Raw genomic sequence first — 25,324 nt, 5'->3', positions numbered from 1 at the left:
TAAAATTTAAAAGATTAAAACATGAAGTCTGTGAACTCAAAACCTTTTAAATGTAAGAATAGAAATAAATTTAAATGTTTTATTATTCTGCTCCTACACATTTGTCACTTAAAAAACACATTTCTAAAATTTTGGGCCTGTTACTGGAACGCTTTGGGCTCGCAGCATTGTGTAGTTTGTTCCCAGGTATTTTCCAATTATGCTTTTGATCTGCCATGTCTTGTAATATTTGTTTTGAAAAAGACCGGCTAAATACCCTGAAATACTTTGCCTTCTTTTCTTTAGCCTTATGGAATGTTACAATTAAGAAGTCTGAGTAGACTTCTAGGAAGCTAGACAATTTAAACAAGTAACATTTGTTTCAGTCTGAGAGGACTAAGTATGCAAAATGACAGCTGATTTCAGCAGGATTTTTTTTTTTTTTTAAAGCCTCAGTCTGAGTAATCATCAAAATGTGTCTAAATTTCAAGAACGGGGACAGAGCAGATAAACACCAAGAGATGGAAGGTTGACGATACGCTGTTAGTGGTGTGTCTCTTAGGTTTGTAAATCAAAAATAGAGCCTGAAATTCTCTACGCACATTTCCTTGACTTCAGCATTTAGGGCAAGTCGGAGTCTGATTTTTCTGCCCATGCAGGTGGAATTCCAATAAATGGAGATAGCCATAACTGTGAATTTCTCAGCAGTCTTCATTTCCACAACAGTTTCTGACTCATGTCAAGTTCCTGGAAATAATCCAGGAAAAGGGATAGTGAAGGGCTTAAATTATACTGCTGTGAGGAACAAATGTTTCCACTTACTTCACCAAAACAAAAACTCTGGATTTCTAGTATAGCTAAAAAAAGACAGTAGAGTCCGTTGTTTAAAGATTGTTTAGCATTTTTGTCAGCTAGTGTAAGGAAAAATGAATTTGAACTTTCTAATCAGATTTACTCCCACACTCTAATGGATGAAAACACTTCTGCAATAGTTAGGGTTCAAATACTGTTTCTCTTGTCATTCAATTATTTTTAAATGATTGATCTATCTTTATACCCAAATAGTTTACATTTACAATAAATAACATTTGTCACCTTAATATAACCTACTGTATATTTATTAAGGCTTCCTCTTGTGTGATACAATGAATCCTTTTTTAAAGGAGCTTCAGCTGAACAGTAGGTGTGCCAAGTCTGGTGAGAAAAGTTAGGTATTACTTATTAGACCTATCCCAAGCACCGGGAAGCACAAGGTGGCTGGATCCTAGATAGCTCATTTTCCTCCTTCCCCTTCAGACGTCGTCCCACGGTTCCTTAAGCTGTCATCCACCTCCTGCTCTCTACTGCTATTGCTTTTTTCAAAGACGAGTTTGAAAAGCATTGTGGATTCCTTGTTGAGAGAAGACGCTTTGAGATGAGCAAAACTTATTAAGAAAATGTCTGTTAAAGGTCATTAGGTCATGGCTGAGGTTGAAAAGGGAGGTGAGAGCAGGTCCTTTACCATTAATTCATGCACCCCTTATTTTAGTATGTCTATAACTCTCCCTACACTTACCCTGTGTGAATTGGGAGCGTTCCACTGAAGTCATTGCATGTACACTATTGTAAAACTCACATGAAGGAGGAAGGCCCTCGGTGTCCTTTCAGTGCCACCGAACTGAGAAATCAAAATTCTTAGTTCTCTCTTTGGAAGGTCGACCCTCCTGCAGACCAGCTCCGCCAGCGGGGTGCCATGATGCGCTGGTGCCCTGCGCAAATGAAAAACCACATCCTCAAGTGCTCTGCCGCTGCCGGCTTTAGTCAACATCTCTATTTTCAGACACCATTTGGAGTTTAGCTTACCCAGATCGCAGGTATAGATCAACTGAAGCAGTGGTTCTCCGAATCAAAATAGGAGCTTTGGCTTTTGGCAAGTGCAAATTTACCGTAAATGTTTCATGCATTTGGTCTCAAATGCTGTAGCGCAAAATGTTAATGATACATAAACCAGCTGTACGTAATAAATCAGAAATGATGGCGCAGGTTGGAGTTGTGCTGGAACACGTAGACTGTGATCCCAGTATATGCAATTCATTTGGGTCGAATTTTGTTTAAACTGCAAGGAAAGGAATATTAAGCTTCTGCCTTTAATAAGCACGGTGAGATGACCAGCCGTGTAAGCACAGAGCTTCCAAAATGTGTCAGGTGTGAGGATTAATGTGGTTCATGACGTCCATTGGAAGGTGAATGATTCACAAGGAGTGAATATTCCCCTCATTAAATCTAATGGGGTCATGTCAATGGCAGCTAATATACTGTGAATTAGTATGTTAATAAAACATATCTAAGAAAAGTACAGGTGGTAGTTGGTACAATGCTGTAGTGTAGCTGCAGAACTGTAGCAACATGCAAGTTTTAACTCTTGTTCGATTGCTACTTTAACTACTATTCCTTTCAAATAATTAATAATTTTTCCAAACGATATTTGCATGTTATTTTTCTGCCCAGATTTAGTTCTTAAAAACAAATGTGTTTCAAGAGGACAGTTTAGTGTAGGGAAATCGGCTACTTTCTATGTTTGAAATGTAAATGTTTTGAAATTGTTAGGCAGCATTGTTAAGGGCTTAAAATTGGTCCCCACCTGAGAGGACAATACGAAGCCTTGAGAGTAAAGTTTAAGTAATCAGAGCAAGCTTTTTCAAATTACTGTAGCTTAATATTAGAGTGGCAAAGAAAATCAATATCTTTTATATTGATGTAGTTCTGCAGGTGCCTGGTGCCATTGTGCTAAGTACAATATATAAGTTTTACAGGAAATTACTCAAAATGAAACTGGCGATTTCCGTTTCTCTGTATTTCATTACGTTCTGCTCTCCCGTGTGCAAGGTGTCATTGCCACAGCACCTTAGAATGCTGATTACTCATAATAATTGTCCTTGTCATTTGCCTGGAAGATCGACTATTACTATCTTCCAAAATGAAAGCACTGAAATACTGAGCAGATTTCAGTCAAACTAAGTTTTTCAGAAGTTTCGGAAGATTGGTCGTGCGCAGATATGTGGAAATGTTGTAAGGATCTTGTAACTGCATCAGTCAGGATTTTGTGCCAAACACTGAATATTAGGCTGAACTTCCTTATTGATTTAATCGCGGCTATTGCAACTAGCAACTCGCATTGTGTGGTTGCGTGTGCTTGTGTATACACACCAATTAATTTAGAATTAACTGAATTTAAAAATTACAGGATTAGAGATTATAGTTACAGCGGTCATGTCATTTGCTGCAGTCCTTTTGAATGCGAGTGTGCAATCAGTTGGAAGTCTGACCTCCAAACAGATAATCCAAGCTCAGACAGGCTGCCAGTCATTCATCCTCCGCAACAAAGTGATCAGGTATCACCGAGACATCTCCTTAATGAAGTGATTTTGTTGCCTTTTATCTGTGTGAAGGACCAAATGTACCAAGATTCTTGCTTAATGATGGTGTCATTTTTTTCAGTGTTTAAAAAAACCAAAATCTAGCAACATAGACAACTCAAAATCCTCAGTCGACATGTTAAAATTGTAAAGCTCTATAGGGCTGTAACATTTAGGTCTGTATTTAAAATCTCATGATATGAAAGCGTGATGTTAACATCAGTTCACTAATAAAAGTGAATTCATAAAGATGATGTAATCGGTGTTATACCACGTTTGGGATTTGAAATACTTTTATTACAGCTTTTTTTAACCCAAAAGACTGATCTCTTTCAAATATGTACCAGGGGTTTTCTGAACACAGTTTGCAAGGGGCTTTACTTGTTTTCCAGGATATTCCCAATGCACCCGTGAGCATATTCCTGATCTTGCTCTCCAGCAGAATATGCAGATGGGAAGGCTGTGTGACATACTGGGTATGTTATGAGCTGTTGGCTGCCTGGTTTTTGATCGTTATTTGCCCAGAGTTGTGAGTAATAGAGAACGACTGATAAGGACTTTCTTCTTGTATTAACGTTAAGTATAGAGAACGTATAAGCTCAGAAGTAATTTATCTGCTATGGCATTTGCTCTCGTCCACGTTATTCGTAAGAAGAACATGCTGATTCTTTCTGACTCCGTGGTAAGGTAAAGCAGCCTCATCCTGTGGCATGCTGAGCACCACAAACGATCAAAAGTGTTTAGTGTTCTACAAAATTAGGTAGCTAATTCTGCTAGTGTTCATTCAGGCTCATACGGAGAGAAAGATGTGCTAGAAAAGAGCAAGCTCTTATTTAAACCTTTTTTTTTTTAATTGGCAAACAAGGCAAAAGGCATACATTAAAAAGTTTTTCCTAGAATGACAGTCCTCTTTTAAGCAAAGCAGTGAAGGATATTATTTGTCAATGACCAACTTCATTGGCTCCCTGGAATGACACACTTTGCATGATTCATGTATATTTCAGTATCATTATTATTTTATAAATGCCATTTAGTAAGTTTGTAACAAAAATATATTAAATCCAGAAATTTACAGTTGCCTAAAATAATAATGTAATTGCCTTTATATATTATCTCGGCACTAATATTGTTTTTCCACAGTACAGTTTTATTTTTTTAACATAGATTTTTTTTTTTTCTTTAAAATGACAGTTAGAGACTTAAAGGGACAAAGTCAACACATTATACAGGCATTCTTTATCACTTCAAAATCTGTGAACATGAAAATTGGTTCTACTGTAAAATGTAAAATAGACCACGAGTAAGATACAAACTAGTTAAATATTAACTACATAATTAACTAGATCAGAAGCGTTACCTGTGCCTGGCAGAAGAGCACTGATATTTACCATACTGGTTTTCTTTTTCTTTAGAATACCCGAGGATTTCCGTGCTTGCTGTGACCTGCTATTAGCTAATCTGCCTCTGGAGCCTCCCTGTGTCCAAACCAGACCTGTGTCTCTCTTTACAGGCCAGTGCCAGGAGTAGTGAAATGTGCTGCAGCATTTTATTCACCAAATTCACTTGAGCTTGTCGATTTTTGACAGTGCAGTCCATTCAGCATTACAGCCGACATTGGCAAGTAGTCTTTTTGTACCCTAGCTGGTAAATTTTCAGGCTCATTTTGCAAGTCTGAGTAAATGCCTAAAAGCAATAGAGTATTGACTAACGGCTCTAATGAACTGTTCTTTTAATTATTTTAAAAACATTATATGGTAATGAACTGCATTATGTAAAGGCTCTGGCGGGGCTTCAGACGCAGGGCTGACTGTCAGATGCTGTACTAACCAAAATGCTTCAGCTGAGATTCTGGCCTTAGATTTTTAATGCGGGTTGTTTGCCTGTAGCAGTACGGCAAAACAAAGTGAATGAGTGGGATATCTTACTCCTTTATAACGTCAGGCTCGGGTTTTCTTATTCCAATACTTGCTTTGCCTTCCGATTCATTCATGTGTAAGAGCGGTTGTCCCTGGCACTTTCAGGGCTCTTGTTCCTGTGCCCAGTAAAGACAATGAAAGACTTCCTACTGATTTCAGCAGGACTTGGATCAAAATCTAGGAGTGCTTTTTCGCAGCGTGTTCTATTGATGTTGCAAGGCCCATTAATTCATTAGCTCATCTATTAACATTAATATTTTAGAAGAGCAGAGTAGTTAGAATTTTCCCAAACAGACATATTAGACTTCCACTTTCTCAGCTCTAAGTGTTTGTGTATGCGCTGTCTTTCGGCCCAAGTTGTTTTACATGCAGACAACCAGATTTTCACACTGTGGTATTTAACTAGCTAATCTGCACGCTCACGTGCTCGGCAATAGTTATTAATGGTACCCTACCGTGAGCTTTTATACGGACAGGACAAGAATAGGAACAGGCTATGCAAAATCCAGGCAGCATATGAAACTGCAATTTCATCAGCTTTCTAAACTTAATAGCTCAGTTTTATAATTTACTGAAGTTAATGGGATATATTTTTAAAGCGGTGCGCAATTCCCATTGATGTTAATGTGAGTTGCGCATATAAATCCCCCTGCAACACTTCCAAATTCTGCCCCCGATATGTTCTGCAGATTGAATTCCGAAAACTAGTTATTTCTTTGGGTTGCTGACCTGTCTTCAGAGAAACGCTGAAGCACAGAAAAAGTAGTTAAACCACTAAGATTTGGGAATTACAGATCTCATTTTTGTTTCCAGTGCGCTTTTAGGGAAGCTGTTTGTTAGCAAATGATCAGGAATTATCAGATTGCTGTTCTGAATGGAGTCTACCTTTCTCCCAGTAATGAACATTGTGCCCCTTTGTTTTAGATGCCAACGTGGACGTCATCTACATCTGCCCCCTTCATCTGAGTGAGGAGTTACTGCAGTATTACAATAAACTCCTGGGTCTGCAGGCAGCTGTTAGATCTGGGAACCCCGAGGACATGGGTGACCTGCAGGACAGGTTCAAAATTCTCACCCCTGAAGCTATAAACAGCTTCCCTGTGAGTTTGTCTTCTAATTACTACAGCTTGAGGGATGCAGTAAAATTAAATTGGAAATTTTATAACTTGTAACGCTCTGGTACACATCAGTGAAATATTATTGCAAGTTTAAGGGCTTTACTGATTAGACTACTAGTTAGAGCATTGGAAATAAATATCCCGGTTTAGCTTTATAGACTTAGTTGAGATAGTCCTATATTGGCTATTTGTAGTCCACTGTCCCTTCTTACTATATGCTTGAGACGGGGAACTTGATAGATTTATATCTCTAAGCAAATCCTAGCAATAAACCATTCTTATTACTCCAACTTTGTCTCTGGGCAGCCCAGCATTCAATCATTCATGTGTTTGCAGTGCTTCTTGCAATTAAATCCAATGCAGAACTTCTTAAAGAACAGCACTTAAAACTACTTAGGTTAGGTAACACAGGAATATTAGTTCCAAACCTGTCAAGTCAGTTTAAATCGAAAAGATTAGACGTGCTAAAGCATGCTCTAAAAAGAGGCCTTAATGAATGTACACTACATACGGTGTTTCTGAAAATAATGTGGTGCAGTGAAGATTCGTTACAGTGGAGAATAATTTTATATTGTAACTATTAAGTCCACAGTGTCTTAAGGCCACGGTGTCTTAGCTGAGATTTGATTTTTATGAAATTTTGCGGTACGTTTATATCTCTAGGGTCTATGCTTGAAGCCCTGCTCCTGGTTTTGATATATATTAATAAACCTTTTGTAGTTATTTTGTTGAACAAGTATTTGTTATACCATATGCTGATTGAAACTGATGGCTTCGGAAGGTAAAGAAGCTTTTTATATGTCGTAAGTGTGTCGGGTTCTGTAGTAGCGTACTGTTCAGCAAAACACTTGCGTACATGTATGAATCCATTTCTTTGAAACAGTCTGAAAACACCTCTGTGAGAAAAGAGCTCAGCTCTTTTGCTGTACAGGGAGGGACCCCTGAGCCAGAGCTGTCTGAGAGTTTTGCCATAGCTAACATGAATTCTGTAGATACGAACGTGTTCTGTTTTCTGTGCAGTTGGAGAAAGGCACCGAGATGATATTTGTGTGTTTCGGAGCTGCCTTTTCTGTAGTATTGTCCTTTTATCTGAATACTGGAAACCTACAGGAATCAGCTGCCTGCGCTGGGCCTTTTTCCTCTCAATTGCACTTTGGCAATTGCAGCTGTTTTTTCACCGGATACTGGGTTATTTTTCCAGTACTAACTACCAAATATCAGAAGCTTTAAGAAGTCTTCTACATAAAACACGCTAAAAGTATCATCTAAAACACATCATATTATGGATAAAAGATGTGCTGCTAAACATGGGCAGGCTGTCCAGGAATGGAAAATGTCTTTCGTGGATGATTTTGGTTGTGGTGATTTGGGTGAAGTAGTTTTAATGTAAAAGCAGGTTGTTTTCAGGCACGCATCTCTTGTGTATAGCCTTCACTCTTCCATTTCTGTCAAAATATTCCAAACAAAGCTTCTTTTCCAGAAAGAAAAGAGCAAAAAGCTTTGTGAAAATCTGCTCTTATGAAGAGCAAACAGCTTTGTGAAAATTTCTTATGCAGCTATGATTTACTGGGAGACGTTTACATGCTCTGATGTCGGGGGCTAACCTTAGTTACAAGGGCTACACAGTTCTTCCATGGGCGTGGATCGCGCCGCTCACCGGGTTGTGGAATGCCGAGAAGTGTGTTAGTGCCAAGTGCCATCAGAAATCACAGGTTTTACAGGATACCAGGTTGAGGTATACCCTTGGCTGCTCAGTGTGGTGCATCTGTTTATATGCAAAATCCTCAAACTCCCTTGTTTTCATTAAGCGTATGTTCTTTACCATCTATTAGCTAACGTGTCCAAGAAATGTATCTTTTGTGTGGAGAAGAATCTATGCTCGTAACTGATCCTAGTCACCCACCAGCTTCAGTGACTGTGGATTTAGCTGTCATTTTGTCTGTGAAAGGGTTAGAAGTGTATAGGTTCTTTTTAAGCGTGCGTCTTCTGGGTTATTTAATAAAAAGCTTTTGTTGTACCTAACATATCTAAAGTTATTCCTAGTATATGAAAGTCTGGCTTGAAGGCCACCTTAGCAGGCTCCTTAGAGAAATTCTAGAAGCACAAATCAGCCTTGGCCAGTTTCCTTGCTATTTGGATGGAACTGGGTGGAAGGAAAACCTGTGGAAAAGACACCCAGATGCAGGTAGACCTGTGCTTGTTGGTGTCTGCAGGGGGGAGGCAGAGAGAGACTGTGAGGAAAGGGTGTCCACGTGCCGTTGTCCTTAGGCGGCTGGCTGCTGTTAGAATGACCTCTTGTGACTCAGTGCCTCCAGTGCCATGTGAAACACCCCTAACAAAGGGCTACGCTCTCCTTATTCTCAGCTAGCAGCGTATCAAAACAGCATCGTGGTAGCTTTGCTCGTCATGGTGAGGCTGATGCCAAGGTCAGCTTCTCTGATCTTGAGAAGTTTTTAAAAAAAAAAAAAAAATCAACAGGCTTGAGAACCAAGAACTAGCCTTTTGGTTAACCTACTAACCGCTATTCTGTGCAGTTTCGTGCTGGAATTCTCAGGATTCCTCTGTTCTCCTGCTTTTACCTGCTTTCACTCGCACTACTATATATCATGGCAGCTATACCACTCTCAAAGCAGGAATGAACTAGATTTTACAGCCTGCTTCCTGCACTCCTTAATTAACTGTAAAATCCATTATTGAGAGACACAAAGCAAATCTCGTCCCTACATCACCACTCGTGGCCCCAGGGAGCGAGTGACCGGGGCTGGAAATTGATCCTGTTCTCTACGTGGCAGAACTCCGCCACGAGCCCAACAGAACGGGCCATCTCCCTGCTTTTATACCGGTGCTCAAGAGAAAGGAAACAAATTAATTGCAATGTTAAGAGTCTCAGTTTTAAAACTGATGGAAGGAAAAAGACTCCAGGAGAGCTGTTTGTTGTTCTTTTTGCCCTTATCCTTCTGTGACTCCCCTTTTTCCTACTAGAACTTTGAAGAGTATCTCATTTCTCCGACGTATATCCTCACTCTCCTTGCAGTATGTCTGGCTCCTTTACAGAGAGACTTGGGCACTTCTTGGTGTGTGTTTGGTATGAGAAAGCACTGAGGACTTGACAAGAGGGGATTCCTTTTGTCCACTTCCAGGGGCTCCCCCATCTCCTTATCCACCATCATCCCCATCCAAGTAGTAGAATCAGGATTTATACTTCAGCCCCTGTGAAGGACCATCCAAGGACTTTGAAGGAAAACATTCTGGGTTCTCCAGTCCTGGAAATCCCCAGCAAATCCAGTATTTAGGCCAGCCTGAAAAGGAGTACTTCCCTTACTAGGGTCTAAATTAGATGAAATCTCTGAAGAAGCTTTTCTTGTTACGATTCTGATTTGTTTATGGCGATCTATTGCAGTGGATGTCTCTTGTATTATTTCTGCATGATGTCCATCCCCATCTGTCTCAACCTCAGTGCACCTCTGTCTATACCTTCAGAACGATAATTGGGTTATCTGCAGGCCATGCATAGGATATGCTGTAGAAAATATTTTTGAGGTTTCACCTGCCACGACTAATGTTCTTAGTTTAAATTTAGAGGTTATAGCATCTGTCATGAACAGCTTGTTCAGCAATAGATCTTCTTTTTCAGAAGAAATGAAAAATTCCTCCCAAAAAGTTGAAACCCTTGTAGTTCAAACAGCAGCAAAAATACTACTCTCTCCCCGAGTACTCTGCAGGTGCGTTTACAGTAGCTATCAGAACTACTGTGTAATGGAAATGTATATCCCCAGTAATTTAATGTGATCGGTGAAAGTTTTTGTAAATCAAAGTGTTTTATTCTCAGGGAATCGCTTAAAATACTGCTGAACTGTACAGTGAAATACATTCCCTGCTATAGGGGTTTTTCTTCATTTTTGTATTGATTTTTAGGAGCTTTAGAGTTAAACCATGCCAGAAGTGTTGCTGAGATGAATCACTATTATCCAAAGGCCACCAGCCTCTCTGCCGACTGACAGAAGGATAATTCCGCATGGATCAAATAAATACAGATGTGTAGTAATTAGTTCTATTCCCAGTGAGCCCATTTCCAACACACTAAAGATGTGCACGATTATGGAGCCTCACCCCAACAGCTTTTATCAATTTAAACTGCTTAGCTACAGGATAGGTCATAACCCAGCCTGCTATTAATAATGTATTTATTGTGTGCAACATTATAAATTAGGTTCATGGAATAGAAAAGAACACCTTTTAACAAGAATAATGTTATCTTTATACAGAAGCATCACATGTGCCTAGCCACTCAGCTGAAGTACAGTCCCAAGACGATCAAAAGAATAAAAATTCTTATCCAGAGCAGAGATGCCTACATTATTGGAGGGGTTCCCCACAAAGATGATTTAGCGGTGGCCGACATGCTAAATGTGCCTATATTAGGCTCGGTGCCAGAAGTGGCTCATCTCTATAGTACCAAGTCTGGAAGTAAACGAATTTTTGCCAGCGCCTGTGTGCCAACCCCTCCTGGAGAATCTGACATCTTCAACACTGAGCAGGTAAGCAGGATGTGGTCTGGGATGCGTCGACGCGCAGATGCCTGTTTTCACTTGATAGGATGCAAACTTTGTGCCGTTGCAATGACTGTATTGATTAGACCCTAACTGGGTGTGATTAAATCATGGATGAGGTTGGGTTCTTTTTTGGCGCTCTCTGACCAATTAAATGCAATTTGTATCCTAGTCAGGAAGCAATACAATTGTTCTGGTATTCTTTATGGTCTTTCTTGAGAAGAGATAAGGGCATTTGGTCCAGTTATTTCAGTTTGTGTTGCTGCTCCATGGATGAAGTCATGGCCTCGGTGAGATTAACAGGCGTTTTACTAGTGACTGAAAATAGAACAGGGATTTCTGGGAAAATTAAGTATTTGATGAAGGGAAAATGTCTTCCACTTAGGAAGTCAGCCTATTCAAATGGAGGTTCACTGAGCATACCTGCAACTGAAGTTTTACCTTGTATCTGCCTTATCATTGCTAAATTCACCTTTCTTGTTAGCATGACCAGTAAGAAAAGCAAAAGCTATTACTAAACTGAACTTACAAGGCGCAAGAGTTTTCTGTACTGTGTTCAGTTTACGTATGTTTATTTTGCACTCAGTGCCTCAGTATTTCATTCTCTAAACTGATTTTGCAATTTGCAATGATATGTCTAAGTATGATCTTCTTACTGATTTTTTTTTTATAAATGATATTTTTATGGTGGTGCTACATCTCATACATCTCACCAGGAAAATAATCAGGTTTGTATGTATTCCTACTTCTTAGAGAGGCTTTTCACATTGCTTTGCTTTTTATTAATCACCTTTAACACCGAAGACAATCTAAACTACACAAACACATTGCAACTTCTATAGCAGATGAAATAAATATGTGATCAATGATCTGAAAATCAACTGTTTGATTTATTGTTAAATAATTTCCGTGAATTTAATACTTTTGATTCATACTACAGTGTTATGGAAGTTCTCCTTCTGTTGTTTGCTTGTATGAAATATCGACATTTTTAGGTTAAATAATCAAAGCAAGGTGACACTATGTTAAATCACAATTCAATTTTCACTTAAAGATAGCGCCTAATTCTTTATGATTGCTACAGTCCCTATAATATTATTGATCCTTTTCATTACTGTAGGGGAGTCATCAAGAAAAACACATTTATGCGATTCTCAAAAGCCACAAATAACAGCATCTGGAACACACATGTAATTGTATTTTAGGTCAACAATAAAAAAAAGAAACAAAAGTCCCAAAAATTACTATGTAAAAATGTAGAAGGCTCTAGCCAATGCAACAAGATCTGACAATACTTTTACCAGGTTCAAAGGCATTTGCAGTTTCTAAGAAGCTAATTGCATCCTACACCAGCTGGGCAAAAGACATTTTAAAGCCATTTAAATCTGTGTACATACACAAATAAATAATTAGCATTTTTATAAAGCCTGCCTGGTAACTCCTTTGTACATTTATAACCATATAATGCACTCTCCAGTAGGAAAATTTCACAGATGTTTTGGCTGGTGTTAGAATCTGGCACAATTGTTTCTCAGATTTTGCAAATAGTGTAGTCCGTCCCATGTTGTTCCCTGTCACAAACATTTATTGAGCAGTACTGATTATCCAAAACCTAAGATCCTGATCAGACAAAAAAGCCTGGACAGGCAAATTTCTCTCTGCAGAACACAGCTTCACCGACCGCCCAAGGTGCTCAGTTGCTATTCGGTAGTCTGCGCGAGTGGACTCAAGTACAGGATGAAGGCCATAGATTCTTCATCAAAAAATTGTCAAGGTTGCTTTTGCTATGTATCGAAGATAACTGTAACAACACAAGCATCTCTAAGAAAAAGAAACCGTATTTAGAAAATAAATTTCAAGTCCAAATATTTGAGAACTGGAAGTCTGAATTGAAGAACAATTTAATTTTGTCATAGTGCAAAACATCTTTGTGTCGTTGCTCCACAGATGATTAGCGTTCTCAGCCAGCTCATCATTGAAAATATGGAAGTGCGGCGCTGGTTGTTTAAAGTGAATGATGAATCTGGAGGCAATGGCACTGCCTATTGTGATATTATTTCGCATTTGAAATGCTACCACTGGGTTCAAAAGGAACGCCAGAGATACAGCCCTGAGATATGGCGTAAGAAGCGGGCACACGTAAGTAGCGAAGGAGGAGGGTGTCTTTGTCATGGCTTCTTCACAGTCTGCTGGGGTTTTTCCTCACAGTAAATCTTTTCTCTGAGCTTTCATTTTAAGGCATCGGTAAGAGTTGATATTACAGACTCCAGACTAACTTGTACACAGTAATAGGTAACAGTAATTCAAATAAAACAGCTAAGTATTCCAAAATATAAATGAATGCCTGACATCCAGCCGGGGACTAAGTTGGGTGTTACAACATTTCCGTCACATACAATCATCTGCAAATTTTACATAGCTCTTTTTATGCAAATTGACAACACGTATAAATGAAAGTATATAGGTGGTAGACCCTTATATCTACATAGCAACTTGGAATTATTGGAATGGAAATGTTGGACTAATATACTCGAACGATACTGATCAAGTTGAAACCACATACGAACTGCTTAGTTTTTAAACTGACTTTCTAAGGATTATTTTTTCTGTACATTTTTCCTCACTAATAACTTTCAAACCTGTTAGCTGTTCTCATCTGTGTAAGACAGAACACTTGAGGTCTCGGAGACCATTAGACTCCTGCATGTTTCATGACAGTGGGTGTTTAGGTAAGGAGAGAGACCTTTTAAATACTTAACTGAGGGAAACAGTATAGCATGAACTCATGCGCTAGTGGATTCCTAAGAAACCACATGATTGAGAGAGGCTGTAAAATGATACATTTCAACCGTAGAAAAATCCATCTGAAACTAGACTTCATTAGTTCTGGCATTCAGAGAACTATTTGTAGTTTAAATATTCATTGGTATTTAAATGTGTTAATTTCAATAAGCATTTGATATTTCTGTATATTGTGCCAAATTCATTCCTAATGTAATGGTTTTAAAGCCAGAAGGAATGTATCCAGAAAGAATTGTTCAATTTACATAAACTACTCATTACAGCTCTTTTGATTTTTTTTAATTCAATCAAAACTGGTTTGAAATTTTTGTTTGATTGAATTATATTGTATATTAAAATTTCAAATTGTGCTGATTACAGTTCTGTTGCATTTGACAACTGCAAAATAATTCCACATTATAAAATAGAGCTTATCATAGAAAGCTGAAGGGCTAATTTCTCTGATCTGCTAAAGATCCCTCACTCCTGCGCAAGTTGAGCAGTCTACAGTCGAACACCGGAGAGCCAGCCCGGTGGAAGCATTTTCTGCCCGCTGAGCTCTGGGACATAAAGCCAAAAACATATCCAGATCCTGCTCCCACCCTCCGAGTCGGTGGGGCAGAAGACATGGTTCACCAAGTCTGGTTCTTCACTGGTATATATTCCCTATGTAAGTGGTATTACCCAGGCTTAGTGTTTAGTGTTCCTGTTTCTGTGCCTTTTTAATTCTTTTATGGCTAAGTGACTCTGCGCAAAAGACGCAGCGATAACTACCTTTCTTTTCTTTAATCCAGACCAGTATTAAAGTGGGCTTTGGCAAAGCGTGAAACTTGCTGCCATTTTGAACGTCTTGTTTGAATATGTGTGTTCAAATTTTTCTGCATTTTGAGTTTAGCTCTCTTTTGTAGAACAGGAGACCTTTTTTATACATAATGAATTGCAGTCTCCACTGAGTATTACCATTGAGAGCAGAGGATTAAAATCATCCTTTGTTAAGGAATACCATTGCAATGATACGCATTTAAACATCAAAGCATTAGTTTATGAGCACAGGCATGCTTTAATGTCCTATTACAGTATGTAGACCTGTTTCTTTTGATAATGAAGACATTGTGTCATCGGCATAGGCTGCCACATACAAAACGTATGCTGGCAGGTTATTAAAAAATTCAGCTTCTTGATGAAAGACTATCCTGCAGGCTAAGAGTACAGTGAAAAGACTCTCCATTCTGGTAGAATTATTAGAAATGAGAATATGACTGTAAGCACTAAATTATGTTAATACTTACAAATAGCATCATTTGCATAGCAGTTTAAGACACGATACACAGATTTTTCTCATTGGTATGTAGTAGGCAACAGATTCAAAATAATGTAGTTTGTGAGTTTGAACTGTGTAAAAAAGCTATTCCATCTAAAAATGAGACTGATTTTAGATTCCTCATTTCAAACGTAACATAGGGCAAACAAAAGTGCGGGACAGGATTATCGACGTATTTTACCTTGTTAACTTAATGCAGCATCTGAGTTATCTGAACAATTATTTTGCTACTGCATAAAGGGTAGAATTCACAAGCTATGCTGAATGCCTCTGTAAGGCCTTCGTCCTACTGTGCGCTGCTGAAGTCTTGTCAGCATATAAAAAATTTCATCCTGAGGCCCGGATTCTAATGATATTCAATATCAAGAGAACTGCTGCCTCCACAAGTGCGCATTTGGCAATTGTGAGGCCATTTGTGGAGACATTCTCCAGTGTGAAAAAGAGTATCGGGATCTGGCTCCAGTTATGCACAAAATCATCAGTAAGTGCTGAGACACCTTAGCAGTTTAATTGCATCTTGCAATGTGAATGACTGTTGTAGGGAGCAAATAAATTCATAGATTTTTAACTGTTTAATATATGCATGTAAGGCAGGTGTGCTGCGTGAAATGCTCTTATGCTATTCTACCAAGATTTTCCAACCTATTTTCTGTACCGATTCAAGCTTCAGTTAGTCCATGCATAGCAACAAATGTGGTTCTGCTACTACTGGAGTAAGTGAAAAAACAATAGAACAATTGGGCCTGTTAGGAATATCTAGGGAAAGATACCCATAATACTTACGACTATATGGTATTCCAAAGTGTGTTAAGAAGCTGGGCATCTCACTCCTGTTGAAAGTCAGCAGTTCCGTTTTTGGAAAACCCCACCTATACTTATATGGACCCTAGCTGGGAGACTGTATAAATGCATGGAAGAGGAAACTCTTAACTGTTATCGCTGATGCGCTCTCTGGCTTAGAAGGGTTCCGAGCTACGAATTGTTGGAGGCTGGGAGAGTATCTGGGGAATGGATATGCTTGCTCTGTCTTCAGACATTCCTGGGCATCCACGTGTGACCGCTGTCAGAGACAAGGTTCGGGGCTAAGCAGACCTTATACAGCCACACTCTCATGACCTTGAAGAAAGATGCTCAGATGCCCACTCAGAATTCAAGCTGAAGTGGGCTACGCAGTATATATAATGCCTTCTGTTTGTTTTTGAACAGACACCAGGCTGTCAAAGTCTGCGATGCCTCCTGGTCTCTGACTTTGAATCTTGGGACTCAAACTGCCACCTCAAACTCTCACAACGCTTGCAGTCCTCTTCCCTTTTAGAAGAAGGATAACATCACCTTCCTGCTAGCGTTGCCTTTTTTAACAGTCCCCTTTTATGTAAAATAATACGGGAGTATGCAGAGATCCTGCCCTCTTGTCTAAGTATAGAACTCTAAATAGTATCTAAATCACTAGATTACATTAATAGTCAAATTAATTTTAGAATTAACTTTTATTACACTGTGACTCTTAATTAACCACCAGGACCAGCAACACGATGTGAGTTTACCTGTCAGTACTCCTAAAGATAACGGAGGTCAGACTGAAGACAAAAAAAAGGATAAAAGTGGGGATCAAGAAGAAAAGAGCTGAAAATACAAGAATAGAACAAGACACAGAAAAACAAGCAACAAATATTCCTCAATAAGCCATTACAATTGGCCATAGCTAGACAACCGTTTCAAAACTCTCCATCAGATATCTGTTGTAGAAGAAAAAAGCTATTTAATGCGCTTGGGCAGCCTACTGTTTTAAATGGTAGAGTGTTTGAATCTTCCTGCCTCCAGTTGTGTCACAGTATTTTGCCACGGTTTCTTTTCCTTATAGACTCTATCGTGGTTAATTTGCTAAAATGCATAAGAGGAAATCAAAATCTTTTCAAAAGGTGACAAATCCAGAAAATCCAACTTTCAGTCTGAGGTGCATAAAGCAATATTCAGACACTGGTTGCTGGATTTTGCATTGATTGCTATTGGGAAATTACAGTTTCAAAGGCCAAGAGAAAATGCTGCAAAACGCTGGCTGTTCCTTTAAATTTTTTTCATCAACTTTCAAAAGTCCTGTAAGAAGTAATTAGATAAACTTTCTGATTATCTGAAAATCAGGAATAGTGGTGAGAATTTTTTACTGGTTGAGTGAACTGCATTCGCTATAAGAAAGCTGAAGCTTACATACCGCATCTTGTTTCTTTACTGAAGTAAGGAATTCAGAGTAAAGAGCATATGTTTATAAACAAGTCAAAATAAAACCAACCGTAATACTGTCAAAGACGTAATTTTTAGAAACATGGCATTGCCAGCACGCTATCGTTTCTGACTGTCTTTGAGCAGTATAGCTTCCTAATGCTGCTTTTTCCTTTTCTGCTACCCATTCTCATTTTCACCACTCTGATCACCTCTTGTAACGCCACCAGCTTTGTTCTAGGGCAACGCTACAGGTATTACTGAAACCAGAATAAATTGCAAGCAATTGAATCGGTCTTAGTGTAACACCTAAAGTCTACTTGAGGGGATTCTTAAGCAAGTAGGCTTTGCTGCTGCTGTTATTGTACGCATGCGATTGCAGGTGTGGTAATTTTTTCAGCCTGAAGAGGGCCGGAAACATTGACAGATACACAGAAAATGCATTTACAGCATTTTGACGGGCTTTTAAAATTTCTCTGAACTGATACGGTCTTTAAGAGGAAAAGAGAAAGAACCTGATTACTGTTAAGAACGAACCTGCTTACTGATAAAGCAATACAGTTGCAGGTCGTTTCCAGTATGGGCAGCGCTTTGTCAACAGTATATCGTAAATAGTTTAAATATTCGCTGTACCTGCGAACAGACTGTAGTGCTCTTACCCGGCTTATTAATATATCTACGTAGCTGCCATAGTGATGTTTCAGGTGATTCTTAAACCCTAAGTAAAATAAAGCGTGATAATTGTATCCCTTGGTTAAATTAAAGCCATGATATCCGTTCCTAAGACTTGCAATAATCAGATATGCAAGCTGTTGGTTTGTATGTCCTATTGATTTAATATGCTTCTAATCAGTACATAAAGCTATAGGCCTGCAGTGTTAATTTTTCATATGCTTACAAAGTACCCTTTGATTTTCTGTCACGCGTTAATTACAGCGTTTTGCCATTAAATAGGAAGCTTTGTGTAAACTAATTACTAGGTAATCATTGTCTACCGCAAGCGTGCTGTTTGTACCTTTTATTTTATTCTAAAAATGCACAGATCTCGCAGTCTGGAACCACTATACCTTCCAGCCATTAGCTCTCACTAATTCATAGCATTATTGTGTTAAGATTGTAGGAGTTGTAATTGTTGTGGTATCAGTGCTGTTAATTACCGGAGTAAACAGTTGAAATGGTGCCAAGGTCTATTGTACAAGGCAGAGAAAAGGAGGTTTAAATGTTACTTCCACCATCTGGGGACTGGAGTAGAGGCAAATGCTAGAAAACAGCAGTGAGGCAATATCAGAACTTCAGCTCCAGGGTTTTAGGCCATATGGATCCAGAATATTTTGAATCAATTGAATTTAAGTGCCAGTTTGTAGCAATAACAGTGTGGAAGGAGAGGATGAAGCAATGAGTACTAAAGAAATCTGAAATCCGTTAATGTTATCGCATCCAATAAAATGCCTGCTTGGATTATTTCAAAAATGTTTATTTTGCTAAAATCCAAAAAGTAACACATAGGCAACTCTAAGAATAGAAGAAGTTTAACTCTGTGTTGTTTGCGAAACGCAATGCAGGTTTTGTCTGACAATTCCTTTAGCGTTACAGCTCAGCCATTTAGATAAAATTCCCAGGAAGTGACTGTGGATTATCTATATGATGTCTTTTTCTGTTTTGCAGTCATATTTTTGGAATTCACTAGAATCCTTTCTTTAGAGATACAAGCCAAATAGTAGGGCAAGTGAACAAAATTTATAGAGACTGAAATAGAGAAAAATAAATGGATTAGGAAAATATTATTAATCTGAGGGCATCTGAATTGTTTGTGCATTTGCAGAGATCTAATTAAAATACAGAAAAGACGGACTCAAATATTACTTATCTCATTTTGTTATGAGGATTAACATCCCAGTGTCCTGAACTTCCAAATGCTGCATTTGAAATAAACATATGATTTTTTTTTTAAAAGAGACATTTTTGAAGATTATGACAATTATGTTACGTTTTCTTCGCTCTGATGGTGGATGTGGGGAACCTTGAAAAACGAAGGCTGCAACCTCACAAAAGACACGCTTTTATGCATAAAATAGCAATGCACATGGGAGTATTTTGTTTGAGTAAGAAAGCAAACTATTTAATAAAATTGTTCTAATCTCAAATTAAGACGCTGTGCATAAACACGCAGAATTATTTGACAAGCTCGCAGAGCTTTCAAGACCCTCTTCCTGCCTGATTTTTGGTAGCACGGGCTGCAGTGATTTTTATATTTGATTTCCCCGCATAAATTGTTTTCTACGAAAAGGGATCTCGCAGCATATTGCTGTTGCCAGTTTAGGAGCGTTCAGAGGAAATAGGAAGGATCTCTCTTTCTAAACAATCCTGGTTTATTTATTTTTTATTGGTCTGTTAGCAGATGTTGAAGTAGTTTGGGGCACAATGTAAACATGCGCTTTTCAATGGGGAATGGTAAGTAGCAAAGTATACAATGAAGTGAGCGATTGGGAGGGGGGTTTTGACTAGGCCAGTGGGGTTTTTTTTTCTTTTTTTTTTTTTTTTTTTTTGTATGTGTATGTAGTTGAATTTAGAATTAAAAGAAGTGCTTGATCTTTATATATTGAAATCCTCAGCGTGCAGAGCGACAGCATGAGCCAGAAGAGAAAACCATGGCCCCATGTGGTGTGAAAAAAGGAACAGCAGTTTAAGTGCTGGAAAGTTGAAAGAGAACTAACCTTCTTGTTCCTTGTAGTCAAGGAAAGTGGCTGTTTTGTGCTTTTGTATTGAAGCCTAGCATATGTGCCTCAGTTTGACAAAAAGCCTCTTGAGCCAAAGCAACCCTAGTCCTGTGTGCTGATCCAAAGCGAAGGCCATGATAATGAGGGACAGGGCTCTCAGGAAGCAGTGAGTAGATAATACTACATAAGTGGAGAATTCTGTGTGCTGTTTTCGACATTCTACTTAATGCAAGTCGCAGCCACGGTGAATCGCTTGCCATACAGCTGAAATGGGCCATTAGCTATCAGGGAAAATTGTCTTTGCTACTTTCAGCAGATGGAGCAAATATTTTACAAAGCAATTTTACATACGAAAAACATTTGTGTTTCTTGGTAATGATGGCTGTTTTACATGATGTTACCTTCTATCCGAACATACTTTTCCAGCTCGTGGAAGGCAAAATTGGCACTTTTTAATTTTAAAATTTGCAGTTAACAATTAAATGCCTGGGCTTTAAATCAGGCTGCAAACTTTAAGTAGCTAGGGTATTCAGTGTATCGCTTCCAAGAACATTTCCATTTTTATAAACCTCGCAAATTGTTTTGTTCAGTGCGATAGACTGTGGTTCTGGCCGGCATGTACCTGTCTGAATTAGAAAAAACGTCAAATCAGTTTAGATTGCAAAATAGGAAATAATGAAAGTTATTTGGATGGTCAGACAGCAGTCACGGACTCTTCCAATATTGCCATGTTTGCTGGTGTCGCTGAGAACGTAAGAATAAGCTCGGCTGGACCAATTCACATCAAGGCAGCTGGAATAAGTTCTCAGAGCTCCACTGATCGCAATATAAAGGATATACTGCATAAATGGTATGAATCGTCATAGTGCCATTGAAGTGGCATAAATTGCCATAGCTTCATTGACTTCAGCAGAGATGTGGCCGTTTGTATTGCTGAGGATCTGTCTGCTGATTTTATTCTTCTCTGGCCCAGTCAGCTTTACTTATTTGGAGTTCCCTTCTTCACTCTATTTGCTTGCAAGGTCTAAATAGTTTCCTTTCAATCTGATTTTTAGCTAAAAAAGCCCTAGGTCTTTCTCATGCATTCTGCTCTGCAGCCTCTTTCCGTCCCCAGGTCTTTCTTCCTATTTTGAAGTCTATTTCTTCTTTCTATTTATTTACTTATCTTCTCAACAGGCTTCTCTTTGCTGACTGGATCTGTCTTGAGTAGATTTCCTACCAGAGCCTTTGACATATGCCTGATTTGGTCCTAATTTTTTGTTGCAGCTGCCATTCTAAGAAAGCCTTTCAAGATTTAGCTAGCAGAAGGGTGAGAAATTATTTCATATTTAGGGTGGGAAGGCTGTATTTTTTTTTTCTTCGTGCTTATTCATTGTTATGAAAAGGTACAAAACAGATTTGGATTTAAAGACTTCTACATGACGTAAACAGTATTTGGGCTGCTCCTTTTTTACTGGTACTAAGAAACATCAGCTGAAGGACCGGAACAAATGCTCCATTTCCATTGAGCCTATGATTGTGAATTGTTTTGGGCCACATCAAGAGATAAAACATTGGTAAGCTCTGCTGGAGATACCGTCCAATTTAAATGAAATTAGCCTACCGAGCACTGATCCTTTTAAAAGGTTTGACTTCATGAGTGAATGTTGGATCCGGACTTGAATTTGCCTACTAAAACTCCCTATAATCAGGATTATTGCCTTTTTAGAGCTTACAGTTGCAAAAAAAACTTCAGCTAGAATTCCAGGTGCTGATCCTTAAAAAGCGGTTGCCCGACTCCCTTCTGTGAACACCTTGATTACCTAGGCGTTACTTGTTAAAAGCACTGTTATGGTGGGTTTGATCTCACAAGAACATTTTTCAGATTTTCTTGAATTAGCTGTTTCTTTAAAAGCCCCTGTCGTCTTTCTGTAAGGCGAGTGGTTTTGTTGCACGCATCCTTCACAGTCAGTGAGTACTGAGGGTGCTTCGACCTGCAAGGTGCTCCTGAGCCGGGCACTGTGCATCCGCATTGCTCTACCTGGTGTTCCGAGTTCATCCGTGTTCAAGCCCCCTTCAAATGCTGTTCGAGCTTATTTAAGGAAGCAACACTGGGTCTGTGGAGGACGTACCACACCAGTCTGGCCTGTCTCATGTCCATCACAGGGACAGAGTAGTAGCGTATGATGTTACTATATGTACAGGTGAGGTGAACGGAGTCTCTACGTCTTAGCAGCAGCCTCCATTTGTGAGCCAGGTAAGCGTGCCCTTTGGTACGCTTCGACGTTTGGAAGTTCTGCTTGATTTTGCACCCCATTTAGGGAGCTTTCTTTCACAGCCATGTGTGATCCTCGAGAACAGCTCTGCCGAAAAGGAGATACGTCTGTCCCCAGCACTGTTCCATGGAGCTGGCACGGCTGCCCTCATGTCCCTTGGAATTGTTGCAGTGGAAAATTGTGTCCCAGTTCACATGCCTGTAGTTTAAGTTTTACTTATACAAGCTTGGTCACAGCACTCTCCAATGCTTCTACACATCCAGCGGGGATTATTGGTTTTTTCCCCAGTAATTTATCAAAAGCTTTCAGGCAGCCATCGCATACCTCTTCTTTTGTTTGTTTGCTTTTATATTTCTGTTTAAATTGCACAGTACCCAAAGTCATTAGATCTGAGGGATGAGGCTCGGTGTGACAGAGGTATCGCTGAATGCACTGACAGGTACAAGCCGATTTGTAGGTCAGCAATTCCATGACGTCCATCATGGCTCAGATCCTCTCTCCAAAGCTGCGTTTGTTTTCACCGTGCAACGAACCATCTGATCTTGTGACTTCTTGGCTTAGCAGTATTTCAACGCAAATACAAACCAAGGCAAGGCCAGCTGATGTTTGCTCACTGCACTGTCGTTTTAGTCAGCTGAGCTATCCAAAACCTAAATTCCTCCTTACAGATTGTAAGGAAACGAGCAGTGTAAGACCTGAATCTGGGTAAATTCTGAACTTGGATCTCACGTTTTACGTGGTTCTTTGTTTCTGCCATAAGGTTAAGGTCATGCTGCTTAGTATATTGAGATACTGCCTAAACCCATTTTTTAATGTTTTTTTCTGAGATGTGAAAGTCAACAACACACTTTTCTCCTTAGTATATGATAGGAGCCCACATAGCCCAGATCAGTATAATTACCTAAGCACCTCACTATTTTTAAAGGCTTTTTTTTCTCAATTCTGTGTGCAGCAGGAAGAGCGATTGTCCCCCTCTCATGGCTGGACAGCTGAGGCATGGACAGAAAGTTACTTTCCCAAAGTCTCACAGATAGCCTGTATTCAGGAAGAAGATACATCTAAGTCTCCTATAGGCAAAGTTGATACCCTAGTCATTGGCCCATCCTCCTTCTCCTCATTCTGGTGGATAAACCACAATAAGCTGGTTTTGAATTCATATTTTTGGCTACATCACATCATGTGCCTCATGGCAAAAGCCCATCTCTTCAAACTCGCTGGTCTGGAAAAACAGATTTTTTTTTTTTTTTTTTTAATTTTTTTTTCCTATTCTTAGATGTTAGCCATAAGGTTTTATCATGTTCCCCCAGAACTCGAGATAATGTGATGTGGCTTAGGACATTGCCAAGATCAGAGGACAGTTGGTCATCTTCTGAAGCACGGGATGCTGAAGAGAGAGGATGTAAAACAGAAGCAAAGAGACCCAGGGGAAGCAGGCAAATGCTTATGAAGCAGCAAGAAAAGGAGCCTGAAGCAATAGAGTCAGGGTCCTTGCACTTTATATGCTTGTGTACTTCTGGGACAGTTTTGAACAGTAAAAGCAATGCAGTTAGTTTCTGTATTTAATGGGGTTGGTTTGTGTGTGTGATAATACAGGAAAGAATTTAAAACTAGGAAAAAGCTAGTTTATCATTTATCTCCGATAGTATGACTAATCAAATTTTACCAAAGACAGAGGCACGAATACACTAATGAATTTATGTTACGGATTGGAGAGTGCAAAAGGGTATCTCCTGCTTTAGAAACGCTTTTGGTTGATTATTCCTTTTTTTTTTTTTTTAAATAACTAAAGGGTGTTTGGGTTGATATAACAGCTTAAACATAGAATCAGTAAAACTATTTCTGGTATATGTGACTATTTCAATATGCTCAGTTTCAAAATATAAACAATGTAGAAGTTATTGACTGCTGGTATTGATCCCTAAGCAGTTACCAAGTGCTTAGCATTTTCAGTTGCCAGATCAAATTATTGACATAAATTATAATGAAATAGATGCTATACTGAAGGGGGGGTGGGAACTGTCTTTCAGAGAAGGACAGTTTTCAATAGGAGGGAAGAGTAGTAAGTAGAAAAATTAAAAAAGGCTTCCTGACTGTGGGTAAACAGTAACCACATTTTTTTTTTTTTTTTTTTTTGCCTGTTGGAGGCCTGGTTTTTAATCACCCCACAAGCAGTTTTCATTTCTGTAGTAAAATTGCTTGTGGTTCTATTTAATTTGTTTCTGCAGGAGCCAGCTTTGGTGAAGATCTCCCAGGAGCTGCCGGGCCTTTTAGCACAGCACGTACAGCCAGTCAATGAGAAACGATTCCCTACATGGGAAAAATTCCTCCAAACATTTCTTAGTCAAGGTAAATAAGACTGCAAAGTCGCTGTTAAGTGTTATAAGGAGTAATTATACCATATTGTATGCCATATTCTTGTTAATCTTGGGCCCATTTAAATATTTATCTCCTTTTATTTCTCCATTATGCTTCAAATGTTCATTTACGAATGAATTATAGGCAACTATTCTATCATTCATACGTCCTATCCAAGCATTGAACCTATGTTAATCCTGGATTACCTTTCTTACATGATTTGGAATCAATAAGCACCAACTCCTTCATCCTGCGTTACTGTACTGGAGGCTGTCACATTTGGCAAAAGGGCTTTAGGGAATGCTAGCGTGTGAGTTTGCACGTGGGTTAATGTGAGAATATTTCATCTTTGTTAGGTGTTGGTGAGCAAACATCTGTGAGACTTGCTGTTCCCTCCCATAGGACCAGTAAGGGAGCTGTACATAAATTGTGGATGCTGTATACATACATTGCATGAAGTCAAACATGCTCATAACCTTTAGCTGGCTTGGAGAAGAGCTGAGCTTTCTCCCCAGTTTTTGCCTTCCAGGCGGGTGGCGTTGCCACCGAGGATCAGCAATGCACTGCCGCGTTGTCCCTCACGGGTATGTTGGCACAGGCTCCTCGTTAGACCGTTGCCGTGCTCTTTCTTGCCCTCCAACCAAAGGAATATGAACAAGTTCCAATCCCATAGCTGGATAGTTTTGTTCGTGCGGTGCCGAGTCCTCAGCAGGGCTTCCT

The 25,324-nt window shown here is 39.2% G+C and overlaps 1 protein-coding gene across 1 annotated transcript in view; it reads left to right on the top strand.

Annotated features, from left to right (window-relative positions):
* The window catches only part of IQCH (IQ motif containing H), a 72,759-nt gene that overhangs the window by 24,065 nt on the left and 23,370 nt on the right, over positions 1-25,324 (top strand). Inside the window, exons 12-16 of the mRNA XM_075714129.1 lie at positions 3,767-3,850; positions 6,215-6,390; positions 10,674-10,946; positions 12,906-13,097; positions 24,475-24,595. Of these exons, the coding sequence (XP_075570244.1) occupies positions 3,767-3,850; positions 6,215-6,390; positions 10,674-10,946; positions 12,906-13,097; positions 24,475-24,595 (846 nt within the window). The remainder of the gene's footprint in view (positions 1-3,766; positions 3,851-6,214; positions 6,391-10,673; positions 10,947-12,905; positions 13,098-24,474; positions 24,596-25,324) is intronic.

This window comes from Pelecanus crispus, chromosome 7 (assembly GCF_030463565.1).
Source record: "Pelecanus crispus isolate bPelCri1 chromosome 7, bPelCri1.pri, whole genome shotgun sequence".
NCBI lineage: Eukaryota > Metazoa > Chordata > Aves > Pelecaniformes > Pelecanidae > Pelecanus > Pelecanus crispus.
The sequence above is the reverse complement of the archived record's forward strand: the minus strand, read 5'-3'. Positions and strand labels throughout refer to the sequence as shown.